At 59.0% G+C, this 12,391-nt stretch overlaps 1 protein-coding gene across 3 annotated transcripts in view; it reads right to left on the bottom strand.

The window, feature by feature from the left end:
* Positions 1–302: 302 nt before the first annotated feature.
* The window catches only part of POLR1A (RNA polymerase I subunit A), a 77,018-nt gene continuing 64,929 nt past the window's right edge, over positions 303–12,391 (bottom strand). The window contains exons 27-34 of one of the 3 annotated variants that reach the window (XM_033837991.2): positions 11,892–12,049; positions 6,947–7,073; positions 5,532–5,642; positions 4,665–4,958; positions 3,716–3,916; positions 2,374–2,491; positions 1,722–1,886; positions 303–1,338 (exon numbers count right to left, since the gene is read on the bottom strand). In XM_033837991.2, the coding sequence (XP_033693882.1) occupies positions 1,238–1,338; positions 1,722–1,886; positions 2,374–2,491; positions 3,716–3,916; positions 4,665–4,958; positions 5,532–5,642; positions 6,947–7,073; positions 11,892–12,049 (1,275 nt within the window). In that variant the 3' untranslated portion in view covers positions 303–1,237. The other 2 variants (XM_033837992.2, XM_033837993.2) reach the window with 2 other exon arrangements.

Raw genomic sequence — 12,391 nt, 5'->3', positions numbered from 1 at the left:
CTCCCCAGGCGAGGCCTCCCTTTCCAGCCCAGACACACATAGCTACCTCCTTCCCACTGGCTTCTGCTCTCCTGGCCTCAGGGCCAGAAGCTGGCTGTGGAAGGGGGACACCACAGGGCCAGGCAGGGGTCAGAGTGGGAGGCTGCCAGGGCTGAGCTCTCCCTCCACGTCCTCTGCCAAAAAAACAGGAAGAGGAATCCGAGATGTGACTGCGCTGAGTAATTCCAGTCCCAGGCTCTCAAGTCACAGATGTAGAAACCACAAACCAAAGAGCAAAGAACAAAATCAAAAAGCCCACAGTCTTTTAGACTTTTTTCCTCCCAACAGCTAGTTCCAGTGATGTTTATTACTCAGCCTGAGTTGGAATAACATTAGACAAAAATAGAAACAGCGTCTGGTTTTACAAAGCCTCGGCACAAGTCCTCTGATTTTTCTGTCCATGTCAGGGCCGCCTGCTGCTGGTACCAAAGGTCAAGGGAGCCCGGATGACCCCGGATGGAGCAGAGCCTGCACAGGGACGCAGGCCTCAGTGCTGGCTTGAGAGCAGAGCTAGGGAAAGACAGCCGGGCAACTTGCTCAAGTGGTACAGCCTGGCTGGGGATCCAGGGTTTTATGTCTGGGGGTGAGCTGCTGGGGCCCCGAAGAGACCAGCCCCGGACTCAGGGCTGATCTGGTTCAGAAGGACACGTAACCACATGCCAGCAGGGCCAGGGCTCTGCCCCAGGCACGGAAGCTGGGTGGGTAGAGGTCTCCACCATCCTGTGCTTGTTCCAGAGAAAGAGCCTTAGTGGGGGCCTCTTTGGGAACTCTGTCCCCAGGGGCTGGCGCGGCCAGAAGGGGCAGGCCACGCAGCAGCAGGGCCCCCGCTCGTCGTGAGCCCGCAGGAAGCCTGCCTGCAGTCACTGGCTGCTCACAGCACTGAGACCTCGCGCCCCTACCCTGGGGGCGGCCAGGGGTTCCACCTCCAAGGCCTCCTGCAGCACAGGGGGAGGTCCGGCCGCTTCGGAGGGGTTCGGGGGACTCGGTGGACCTCGTGTGCATCGTGAGATGGGGAGGGGCAGGGATGAGCAATGTAGCCACTTTCCAGGTGAAGCCAGTCCAGCCCAGAGGCCGGCTGCTTTTTGGACCCCCCGAAGTCACTGCCGGGCTCTGCACCGTCACCATGAACTGCCCGGGACTCCGGTCTCCCGGTCCTCTCCTGTGACGGGCAGGCCAGGCGGCCAGTGCGCAGGGGCTGCTATCTCAGGGGCTGCTTGAGTTCGAAGAGGCCTGTCCCGCCCTTGACGACCTTCCCAACCACGAGGCAGGCTGACGGCGACCTCAGCTCATCGTGGGATCCTGGGAGAGACACAAGAGTGCTCGTTAGTTGGCTGAGGGAGAAGTCAGGGGTGGTGGAAGGCGATGGGGGGCGGCACTCAGCACTGAGGCTGGGCGGGTGGGGCACCTCCGAGGCCACGAGGGGTGGTGCTGAGGCTCAGGGTCTGACGGGAATGAGGCCGCACTGCTCCTGCGTTTCAAAGAGAGGAAGACCCTCTCCCTCTTCTCCAAAAGGCAGAAGCAGCTCTCCCATCTGCTGCCCGCCCCTGCCAGCTGCTTCCCGCAGTGAGATGCCAAGATGTCCCCTGCATGTGAGGCGTGTGGAGAGGTGCCCGAGGGACGAGCCCATCTGCCCAGAGCAGACTCAGGAGAGGGGAGGCCAAGGGCCCCTGCCCACGACTGACCCATCATGGTGGCCTGCTTCAGAAACTGGAAGCTGGTCTCAAACGTCATCTGCTGCAGTGGGGAGGAGTTCGACCGGATCCCAAAGCGGTTCAGCGGCTTGTAGACACCCTCGAAGCACATGTAGTCAGCGACCAGGGAGAGGTGGCGGGGGTCAACGGCGATGCCTGTCACACGGGCGGCAACCGAAGGGAGGGTTAAGCAGTGATGAGGAGGCGATGGCAGCCGCATCAGCTGACACGAGGGCGCCCCCCTCCAGCTCCGTCACCTACTCACTCAGCTCCCTAACCCCCGACCTCGGCAGGCAGCCCTCCCTCCCCGGTCGCCATTACTACATCTCTCTCCACTTCCATCCAGCAGCACGGGAAGCAGCCTTGCAGGACACAAGACCCTAAATCACTGTTTGCACTTGGGAACTGAAACCCTGAAGGCAGGATGAGGAAGCAGACTCTCCCTCAGAGGCCAGCAGACGAGAAACACGCTAGGAGGCCTCGGGGACGGGACTGACAGGACTGACCCACAAGGGACTCCCTCTCCACGGTGGTTCTGAGGATCCCCTACGGGCTCCATGCTCACCGTGCCCCTATTTCGGTTCCCTGCGGAGCTGGATTGACACCCCAGGACCTCCCGAGCGCCGCCCGCAGCCCCTCTTACCGTACACGGCGAACACATCCTTGATCTCCTTCTCGATCACCCGCAGAGCGGCCTCGATGCCGTACGTGCTGGCCATGGCATGGATGTCATTGGAATAGAGGCGACGCAAATCCAGAACCTGGGGGAGGAGGGAGGGATTGGTTTGGAGGGCCTGGCCTTCTGCCCCTTCCTGCGGACACACCCCACCCAGGCCGACCCCCCCGCTTGGCTGGCACTCAAGCACAGCTGATGACAACGTGGTTGCGAGGTGGCCCAGGACTAGCAAAAGGAAACAGTGTAGGCAGAGCTGCCAACAGCACGCTGGCCGGGCCCCAAGGTCTGTCTCATCATCACCAGGGCTAGAGGATGACTTGGTACCTGCTTTACAGTCAACGGGAAGAAAGGTGTTTGTCTCTTTAATGGAGAGACCTGTTTCCTAGGACAGAGGCTTCCCCTGGTAGGCGAGGCAAGTTCCTCAGCAGAGACCCAAACGCCTCCCCCAGGCATGGGGAGCAGGGCTGGGCCGGCTGCATGGGGGTCAGCCGGGCCCTATCAGGGGCCTGGGGCTCCAGGTCGGCTGCCCCAGGGGGCCCACGGTGGCTCTGCACTGTGGCAGGTCACCCCCAGAGGCAACAGCAGAGACCCTGGTGGCCTGCCGGGCCTCGTCTGGACAAATCCCACGAGCACGACGCGGAGCTTGGCCTGTCAGTGGCCGGCTCTCAGGAGGCATGAGCTCTGCCTGCTGCGTCCTCCGGGAAAGCAGCCTGTGAGAGGCTCCGGGGCAGAAGGGGCCTTAGTGGGGCAGTGCTGTGCGGGGCGGGGGGGTGCATGTGAGGCCGGAGAGCCTCGCCAGCTTGGTGCGCGCGGACCAGGGAAGAGTGAGCTGGTCCCAGCAACTCAGAATTCTGTGGGGAAAACTCGCGCCCGCGGGTCGAGAGCACCTCGGAAGGTTCTGGGAGGCTCCGTGAAGCTGGGGGGAAGCAGGAGAGAGCCCAGAGGAAAGGGTGGGGGAGCAGGCGGAACAGGGCGCACAGGCCTCTGCCAGGCGTGGGGGGCGGGGCGGGGCCCCTCTGCACCCAGGGCCTCCTTCACCCGGTAAAGTGAGCAGCCCCCAGGCCAGCGACTCAGAAAACTACTTCTTACGAGTCTACTTCAGGAAGGTTTTAATTTCAAGGAGAAGAAACTGTACTCAAAGCGATTTGGGAAACTCTGAGTTCGTAAAGTTAAGCCGGTTCCCTACTGCAAGCCTTACCAGGCTCATGTGCATCAGGGATCCCCGGGAGGTGGGCCGGGAGGTGCAGACTCGGTTCGGGGACCCTGGGCTGGGAGCGCGAACAGCCCAGGAGGGAGTGGGGCCACGCACCTCGGCGTACTTGAACAGCTCCGGGAGGTTGATGCCTTCTGTGTTTAAGACGAGCTCCTTCTCGTTCTTACTGTTGGTGGTTTCGTTCAGGAGGCACCTCGTGATGCCCTTGGTTGCGTAGACGACAGCGCCTTGGGCCAGGGACACTACCAGGGAGCTCATGTCAAAGTTGACCTTGATGAGAGGGAGTTTCACCATCACCTGCAAGAGGAGGGAGAGCTGGGGCCGGGGAGAGGGCCGCCCCAGACCCACTGCCCGGGCTCCCCAGGAGACGCCTCCGGAGCCCCACTAGGGAACACCGCGGCCCTGCTGGGGTGAGCGGGTGGCGGGCCGGGCCTGTGAATGCTGGGTGCTTTTGCGGCCACATGGCAGTCACCTCCAGTCCGCTGAGGAGGATACAGCAGAGCAATGTTTTCACAGATGTCGGTGAGAACGGTGAAAATCACATCCACTCACACCACCCTTGATATCCTTTCAATCACCACAAAGCACAACACGCGTCCTTTCACGGGTGCAATCCCGGTCAAGGCTCTGTACCCACGCTACCACTTAGGAACCAATGAATCGGATCGAAGGAAAGGACTAGAACGCCAGTCTGCGTGTAGAGACGTCCAGGCATCCAAGCCACCGAGTCTCTCAGGCAACACTGCAGTGCTGAAGCTGGGGACCAGGAACAAAGGCGGTGTGAGGAGTGAAGTGTCTCTGCCCGTCTCTATGACAACCGATACACGTCAACACACGTGTTGTGCTGAGGCCTGAAGTACAACGTGAAAGCACCCGTAGGGTCTGGTGGCTCAGATCCCCGTGCAGAGAGAGGACTGGCCCACGAGGGTGTGAAAGTCGAACGTGCGAGGCCATGACCGGGGGTAGCAGGTGCACAGCTGTCACCAGCCTCTTTAAGGGACCCGGGGTGGAGACGAGAGCAGCCGGTGGCCGCCCCGGCACTGACCTGGCACCACAGGCCGTCCTGGGTGTCGTACTGGTAGTCCTCGATGAACGGGTGGCACTCGCGCACGGCCCGCACCCGGCGCTCCACCGCCTCGGCGTCCTGGGGCTCCCGGCTGCGGGTGGGCTTCCACGGCTGCACCAGTGGGGCAGCGGGGAGCGAGTCCTCCTCGGGGCCTGAGCCCCCCTCCTCCTCCTGCGCCTGGGCCTGGGAAGTGCCTTCCCCGAGGACGGTCCCTTCCTCCTGCAGGTCCTCGCTGTCCTCGCCATCCTCCTCGTCCTCACTCTCGTAGTCGACCTGGCGGGGAGCGGAGCACAGGCCGCGTCACTCGGGCCCCACCAGCCGTTTGGACTTGGCCTGCCCAACAGGTGCCCCTGCAGAAGCCTCAGCTGCTGGCTGACCCCGGCCCTGCCTGCTCCGTCGGCCCGGCCGCCGTCCTCCTTGCTTCCCCTGGGGATGCCAGCCCCTCAGCCCCTGGGCCCCCTCCTCTGAGCTGAACCCCGCCCCGCGCCTCTAGCTCTCGCACCCGTGGAGCCGCTCAGCCCTGCCACGCCGCCCTCTGTCCTGGCAGCAACCATGGCAGTGGAGGACCAGTAACGGGCAGGAGAAGGAAGAATTTTCATGGCAAAGACAGGAGGCGGCCCGACTTCCTCCCCCTCCCAAAGGCCTCTGGGTCCTCGAATCTGATTCAGACGCAGGGACGGCCAGCCCTTGCCCACCCGCCACCCCATGAGCACCGCCTTCTCAGTCCACTGGTGCGCTGGGCAGCCCGCCTTGCTGCAAGGCTCCTGATGGTTCCAGCATGACGCACAGGCGTGGCCTCATGCACCAGGGGGCGAGCCCTCATCTGTGACAAAGGGGTCCCCTCACCTCCTCCTCTTGTTTCTCCTTGCGTTTGGCGTCCGAGGCATCAGCGTCTCCCTCCTCAGCTTCGGCGTCCACGATGTGCCCCTCCTCTTCCTCGTCGCCTTCCTGCTCTCCCTGGGGTGTGGGGACAAGAAAGAGAATGATGAGCTCTAATACCCTGGTGAATCCATCTCTCCACCCACCACACTCACCCAGCCACCCACCTGCCCACCCACCCATCCGCTCATCATCGTTCAGCCACCTATCACCTTGCCAACTATCCATCTACCTACCTTCCACCCCCCTACCCACCCCTGGACCCCACGCTTCCTTCTCCACACCCTACATCTCTACATGCACCACTCGCAAAATCCTGCATTTAAAAAAAAGAAACCAAAGAAAGGAAGTGCCAAGGCTTTTCAAGTCATGAAAAGAAGGTGTTATTCCAAGTATTTTTGTTATGGGTGGAGATGAAGGGAAAGAGTTGTCTTGGTATTTTAAAAGCCAAATATTTATACCTTTCTCCTGGCCTTGGTTCCTAGTTCCCTGTAGTCTCCTTCTGGGTGATCTGAGAATTAAGACCGGGCAGCCTTTCAAAGACATCCCATGCCCATCTGTGCTTGAGCTAGCCAACTGGTAGACCCCGGGGCAGGAGACCTGGCACTCTCTCTCTCTAGGTAGGCCACGCCCTCATTTTAGGGATGACGAGACAGGCCCAGAGAGAGGAGGTGACATAGCTGAGGTCACCGAGCCGGGAAGGGACAGGACCGGTCTTCATTGTGGCCCTGTCCAAGCACAGCACAGCCCTACCGACCGCCGGCTCAGATGACACCCAGGGACCTGCCCCACGCCGCTCCTGGGCCTCTTGGCGGATGAGGTACCATCAGTCCTGGACTGTTTTGCCTCCACGGGCTTTTCCCTGGCTCTATCCTTTTTCGTCACTGTAGCCCAACTTCCCGGCTTCAAAATGCCTCTCTGGTCCTTGCCTAGTACTCCGTGGGCCTCAATTCATCTGCCCTAGGTAAGGCAAAGGCAGAGTGAACGAAACCAGAAAAAGAACTTCCAAGACCTCAGTGGGTACCATTACTTTGAGTCTAACCTCAGGAGAAAAAAAACCACTGACAGAGGGGTCCCTGAGAGCAGAGAGATGGATGACCTGGGGCCCTCACCCAGGGCCCTCACCCAGGGCCAGGCAGACTATGCTGCCCGACGTGGCCCGCCACACTCAAGAAGAAAGTGTTGCTTTCCGGCTCTCTCAGAACAGTGGATAAACGCCAAGGTAAGTGGAGAGATGGGCCGACAGCAGGAAGGGGCTCAAGGGGTACCGAGGATGGTCACAGAGCCGTCCTAGGAGAACTGACTCCGTGAGCCGCCATCCGATGTGCTTCCCAGCCCTGGACCCTCCCCCTCCCCAAGGGGCCCTCAGGGGACTCGCTCACCCGACTCCTCTCCGACTCGCCTTCGTTGTCTAGATCCCGCTGGGTAGCTCTCCGCGTGTTTACGCTTCTGAAAGCCGATGCTTTACTATTCTTCTTTCTGATGGATTCCATCAGAATTTTAAAGAATCTGAAACGAGAAGAAAGCCACGCAGCCCCGTTCAGTACCAGCACCTCCATTCTCCCCTCACTGTGGGGACAGGACGCTCTAAGGATCTCACACCCGCCTAAGGTGGACTTCTACAGGAGACGGAGACCCTGCCTCTCCCTTCAGCTCACTTCTCCCCCTCCTGCTGTTTCTGGGTGGTATATGGCGCATCGGAAGGAACACTGCTCCACACCCAACAGGCCTGGACTGAATACGTGCCCTGCCACTCCCAGGGTGCGTGGCCTCGATCACCACAGATGGCCTCCTGAGCTTTACCTCTCTCGTCTGGAAAACGCGGGTATTAATAGATACCATGCAGTCTTGCTTTAGGGATTAGAAACAACCCCACATCCGATACCTGTCATGGGGCCTGGCAGGCTGGCTGCTCAGCAAGTGACAGTTCTTGGTGCTGTGTGGTGGCCGTCTAACTAGGGTGGCAGGGCCTGCAGCGGGAGAGGGGAGTCCAGGCCGGGACGAGGGCCGCCCCCAGCCCGCCGCCTACCGCATCGCCAGGAAGTGGCACTGCTCAGGGCTGGCAACTCCCGTCTCCTTGGTGTGGGACCCCCGACAATTTGATGAGAGAACTAAGATGTGGAAGAGCTTATCGGGATCTCCAAGGCGGTGATAACTTACTTTGTGGCAGTAAATCATGTCGACAGGTTAGAAAGAAACCAATTTAAAAGGACCAACTTGAGGCACAGCCCAGAGGACCTTTCCTGGCCCCTGGGTCCTTCCCTCCTGAGTTATCTATTTCTTGCTTCCTCTGGGCCTCACCCTGTCTCCCGCCCCCTGCTCCTTTCCTCATATAACCTCTTGCCCGTCTTCTGCATCAGGCCATAGCAGCACATCAAACAGCCTTCTTTTAATTATATAAAGTATCAGTTCCTCATCTGCCCAGCCAGCCTTCCTGTGTTCTCCGAGCGCCTATGATGGGCCCACCATGTACCAGCCCTGAGGGCAAAGGAAGGATGAAAAGACAGGCACTTAGAGCTTTAACTGGAGAAGCAGGCAGGTCAGATGTTTACTATTTTGTTCATTAAAAACAAAAGACTGGGGCTTCTCTGGTGGCGCAGTGGTTGAGAGTCCGTCTGCCGATGCAGGGGACACGGGTTCGTGCCCCGGTCCGGGAAGATCCCACATGCCGCGGAGCGGCTGGGCCCGTGAGCCATGGCTGCTGGGCCTGCACATCGGAGCCTGTGCTCCGCAACGGGAGAGGCCACAACAGTGAGAGGCCTGCATACCGCTAAAAAAAAAAAAAAAAAAAAAATCCCCAACGTTTTAAAGCTGTACAGGGTTTTGGCTGAGCTTCTACCCTTGGCAGAAAAAAGCCTCCTCACCACCGATCCAAGGAAGAGCCTGGTCACCAGGTGCTGTGGACAGAGACCAGAGGGCCAGACAGGGGAGAAGCCCGGCTTGACTTTAGAAAGATACGGGCCACCCGGGAGGAAGGGGCGGAAGAGATGTTTCCGGAAGGACAGGCTCTGGTTCAAGTCTCTGTTCTGCCAGAGCCTGGAGACAGAGACAGACGAGGGCCTTGACCCCATCTGTAAGTGTTGGGACCGCCCCTGCCCCACGCCTGAGCCTGCAGCGCAGACTGCAGGGCGCGAAATGACACGGACGGGGTGTGAAGCTGGGCTGCCTCCGCACACAGAAGCTGCTTGTCGCCTCCCTCTGCTGTGGGGCTGCCGCCCTGGCCTGTCCCTTCAGGTGACATCACCCCTCTGAGGCTCCCTTGCCAGCACTTCAATCCCCGAAACTGGCCTCAACCCCAATCCCCCACCTGCTCCCACCCCCTGCACGTGCATCGTTGGGCTTCTGTGCGGGCCATGTGCGCCGCCATCAATTTCCCCAGCCTCCCATCGACCTGCTGGAGCCGCGCCCAGGCCCACGGTGGGGTCTAAGCACAGATGGAGCCCCCCAAGAGACCTTCCCTAACCGCCCCCGGTGCAAATCCTCTCTACCCTGCCTGCCTCTTCTGGTGAACAGGACCAGTGCAGAACGTGACAGAAGGTGAGAAAGGAGAATAACCCCCTGAACGGTAAGTGGCAGGCATGTCACCTGTGTGCCAGAAGTTCTCCCGGGGGTACAGAGAGTCTGCCCTTCTGTGATTTTGCCCAGAGCCGGGAAACCGGAGGCCCACAGTGACTGCTCTGTGAAGGTCGTGCTGTTTGTCAGAATGTGGCAACCGAGGGGGAACCGGAGGGGGGCAGCTGCACAGAAACCTCCGTCCCACATAAATAATTACCAGCAGGGAACATGACCCTCGGCTGTTTCCGAAAGTGCCTGCCAACAGCTCCACCACCTGCTGTTTGCAGAGTCAGACCCACAGAAGCTCTCGCCGCAGACTGCCGGCTCTGTGTTACACGGCTGGGGACCGCAGGCCGTGGAACTCACACACCCCTGCCACCTAGCTCGGTACTCCTGCCACCTCACCACCCCGGCCCACCTTCCAGATCATTTACACACGTCCAAAGGGGTGGGCGCCAGGACAGATACTGAGGGGAGCTTCACGGCTTCTACACCTCCATCTAGGGAAGCGCCTCTGTGTCTCTATTTTTTTTTTCTCCAATCTGTGTCAAAAGAGTCTCAAGATCCCACAGCTGGGACAGAAGGAGGGAAGAGAGAGAAGAGGAAGGGAGAAAGGAAAAAGAAAATGCTCCCGGCGGGGGGGGGGGGGGGGGCCCTTTTCTGAAGGCACACCCCCATCCCCGTGTGGTCTCCAGGGGGCCTGCGTGAGGCTGCTTCGCTGCCCAGGCCTGGCAAAGGCAGCCCAACCACAGCCCCTTCCACGTGCTGCTCCCTCTGGCCCCCCTGCCCAAGTCACAGGGCAGCTCCACCAGGCGCGACTGCACATGGCTTTGTTCATCACAGCCTTGCAAGCGCACGAGCCAAATACAAAGAAGGAGCTGACTAAGTCTGTCACCACTGGGAAGAAGCCAGGGCTCCTCCTTACCAAGAAGAACTTTTAAAAAAGTGATGAATTTTCAATTCCCCAAGGCAACGTAAAGAGAAAGAACTCTGAGCACAGCCTGGGGCACGCCTCCTGTGACCTACCTGCTTGGCAGGTCCACACCTGAGATGCAGAGAAATGGGGCAGATCGCAGACTCCGCCTGCTCCTGGTAATTCTCAGGAGGCCACGTGATCCGAATTCCGATTTCTCAGGGAAGGGCCGCCTGGCCGGCACAGACAGCGGCACGCCTGGGAGTGGTGTTCCTCCCGGTTAATTAATGAGCCGGCAGCTGGGGCACAGACAGGTCTCCTGCGCCGTGACCCAGCACCCCGAGAGCACTGGGCCTGCCTGATAAGATGAGCCTCCTCCACCCAGGCGAAGAGCGACATAGGTGCTTCCGAGGCCCAGCAAGCTCCCCCGTAAAAAGGGCGGAGTTCACATCCAAGCTCATCTACCACAACACCCGCCATCCTACGTGCCACCTGCTTCGGGGGCCAGGCTGCAGCCAGTCCACATCTTCAGGTGAGGGCAGAACAGGGCCCATGGCAGGACAGTCACTCCCTCCCAGCCACACTGCCCTGGGGCCTAGCCTGTGAGCGGGCATCACTCAGTAAATATTTGTGGGATGACTGAGTGCACAGACGTCCTGCCTCAAGTCTGCCATCAGTTCTCTACTTCCAAGCAGCTCCGGAAAACCTGAGGGCTGTTCTAGACTCAAGACAGTGGTTAGTGGTCCGTGGCCAAATCCTGCTGACATATGGGATCTATTTCAGCCTCACCAGGCTTTTTTTTTTTTTTTTAATTAATTAATTTAGTTAGTTAGTTTTTTGGCTGTGCTGCGTGGCATGTGGGATCTTAGTTCCCTGACCAGGGATCGAACCTGTGTCCCCTGCATTGGAAGCGGAGAGTCTTAACCACTGGACCACCAGGAAGTCCCCTCACCAGGCTTTTAAAAAGATATGAATTAGTTGCCAATGCTTACAAATTAGAGAAGATTTATCTAGAAAAAGTAAAAGCAAGCAAACAGCCAAAGAAAGAAAAAGGAGAGGCGGTTTTCTTCTTATTTTTCTGCATCAGAAGGTCTGGCCACCCTGGCCCACATCCCTGCCCGCTTGAGGCCGGTGACGCGCTCTCCAGCCGGACGGAGGCCCCCAACCTGCCTCACCGGCCTTCTCACCTGCTGGCCCCGCAGCCATCTGAGTCTGCACACTGCAATCCAGGGTCAGGTGGCCAGTCGGAAGTGCTTCGCTGGCTCTTCCTGGCTCCCCCAGCCCCAGTATGACCCCCATCCTACTCCTGCGCACTCAGCACTGTGGCCCGTGCTTTCCAATGGCCAACAGTGACTTGAACCGGACAGAAAATGGATGTTCCTTCTCCCCACCAGAAGGGAACCAGAATTGCTCTAAGAAGCTGAAGGTAACCCCAGTTATAGACCTGCGTTCAAGAGCAGCATGCCGTCAGCACACTGCTCCTTCCTAGCAGAATATAAGTGTATCAGGAACCGCAACATGACAGAAATTAACACCACGTGCTGGTCTGACGTCACAGCAGCACCACTGCGACGGGGCTCTGCTCTCTTTATGGTACATGACCTCCTCCATCTTAAAGCCTACAAAACCCGAGTACCCGAGACTCATAGGCCAGAGAGAAAAACAGGGGGCAGAGATGGGAATGCGGTTAATGCAGTCATACCCACAAGCCACATGAGGCTGCAGGACCTGTTCCTTTTCTAAACACCTCCTTTGAAGGAATCATTTGCGCAAAAGCACCCGGTCTCTGGGAGTCCTGTGGCCAGAAGCCCTCAAGGTCCATGACAAAGTCAAGCAATAAGCACGGCCTGAGTCCTGACCTTGTTTCCATGAAATGCAGGATGTCCCCGGGTCTCAGGCACTTTTCCTGCTGGTAGTACGCGTGTGGCAGGAACTGAAACCGCAGCTCGTACACCCGGAACTTGTTCTGTTTCTCCCCCATAGAGAAGGACTCCTGGACATCAATTTTCTCCAACACCTAGAACCAGATTGACAGACAGAAACCAATTTGCTCAAAGCCTGGGACTGAGCATTACAAGTGGGTTATGGGAAAACTGAGAGTTTGCAGGGACAGGGGCTGGGACCACAGGCCAAAATCCCAGAGAAACTCCAACAAGCTCTGCTGGTGTAGATCCCTCGGTGGGTGGGGAGAGAGACCCCCCCACACCCTGTAGGCACACCTCCAGAGAACGGCCTGAGGCTGGAGGGGGCAGGCTCCAGCGGGGCTGGTGAGCTGACCCAGAAGATGTCCTGATTCTTAAGGCACGAAGAATGCTGCAGACCAGTGATTACCTTTAAAGCTTCCTGATCCATCCCTGCT

Source organism: Tursiops truncatus, chromosome 14, assembly GCF_011762595.2.
Source record: "Tursiops truncatus isolate mTurTru1 chromosome 14, mTurTru1.mat.Y, whole genome shotgun sequence".
In the NCBI taxonomy this organism is placed as follows: Eukaryota; Metazoa; Chordata; class Mammalia; order Artiodactyla; family Delphinidae; genus Tursiops; species Tursiops truncatus.
The sequence above is the reverse complement of the archived record's forward strand: the minus strand, read 5'-3'. Positions and strand labels throughout refer to the sequence as shown.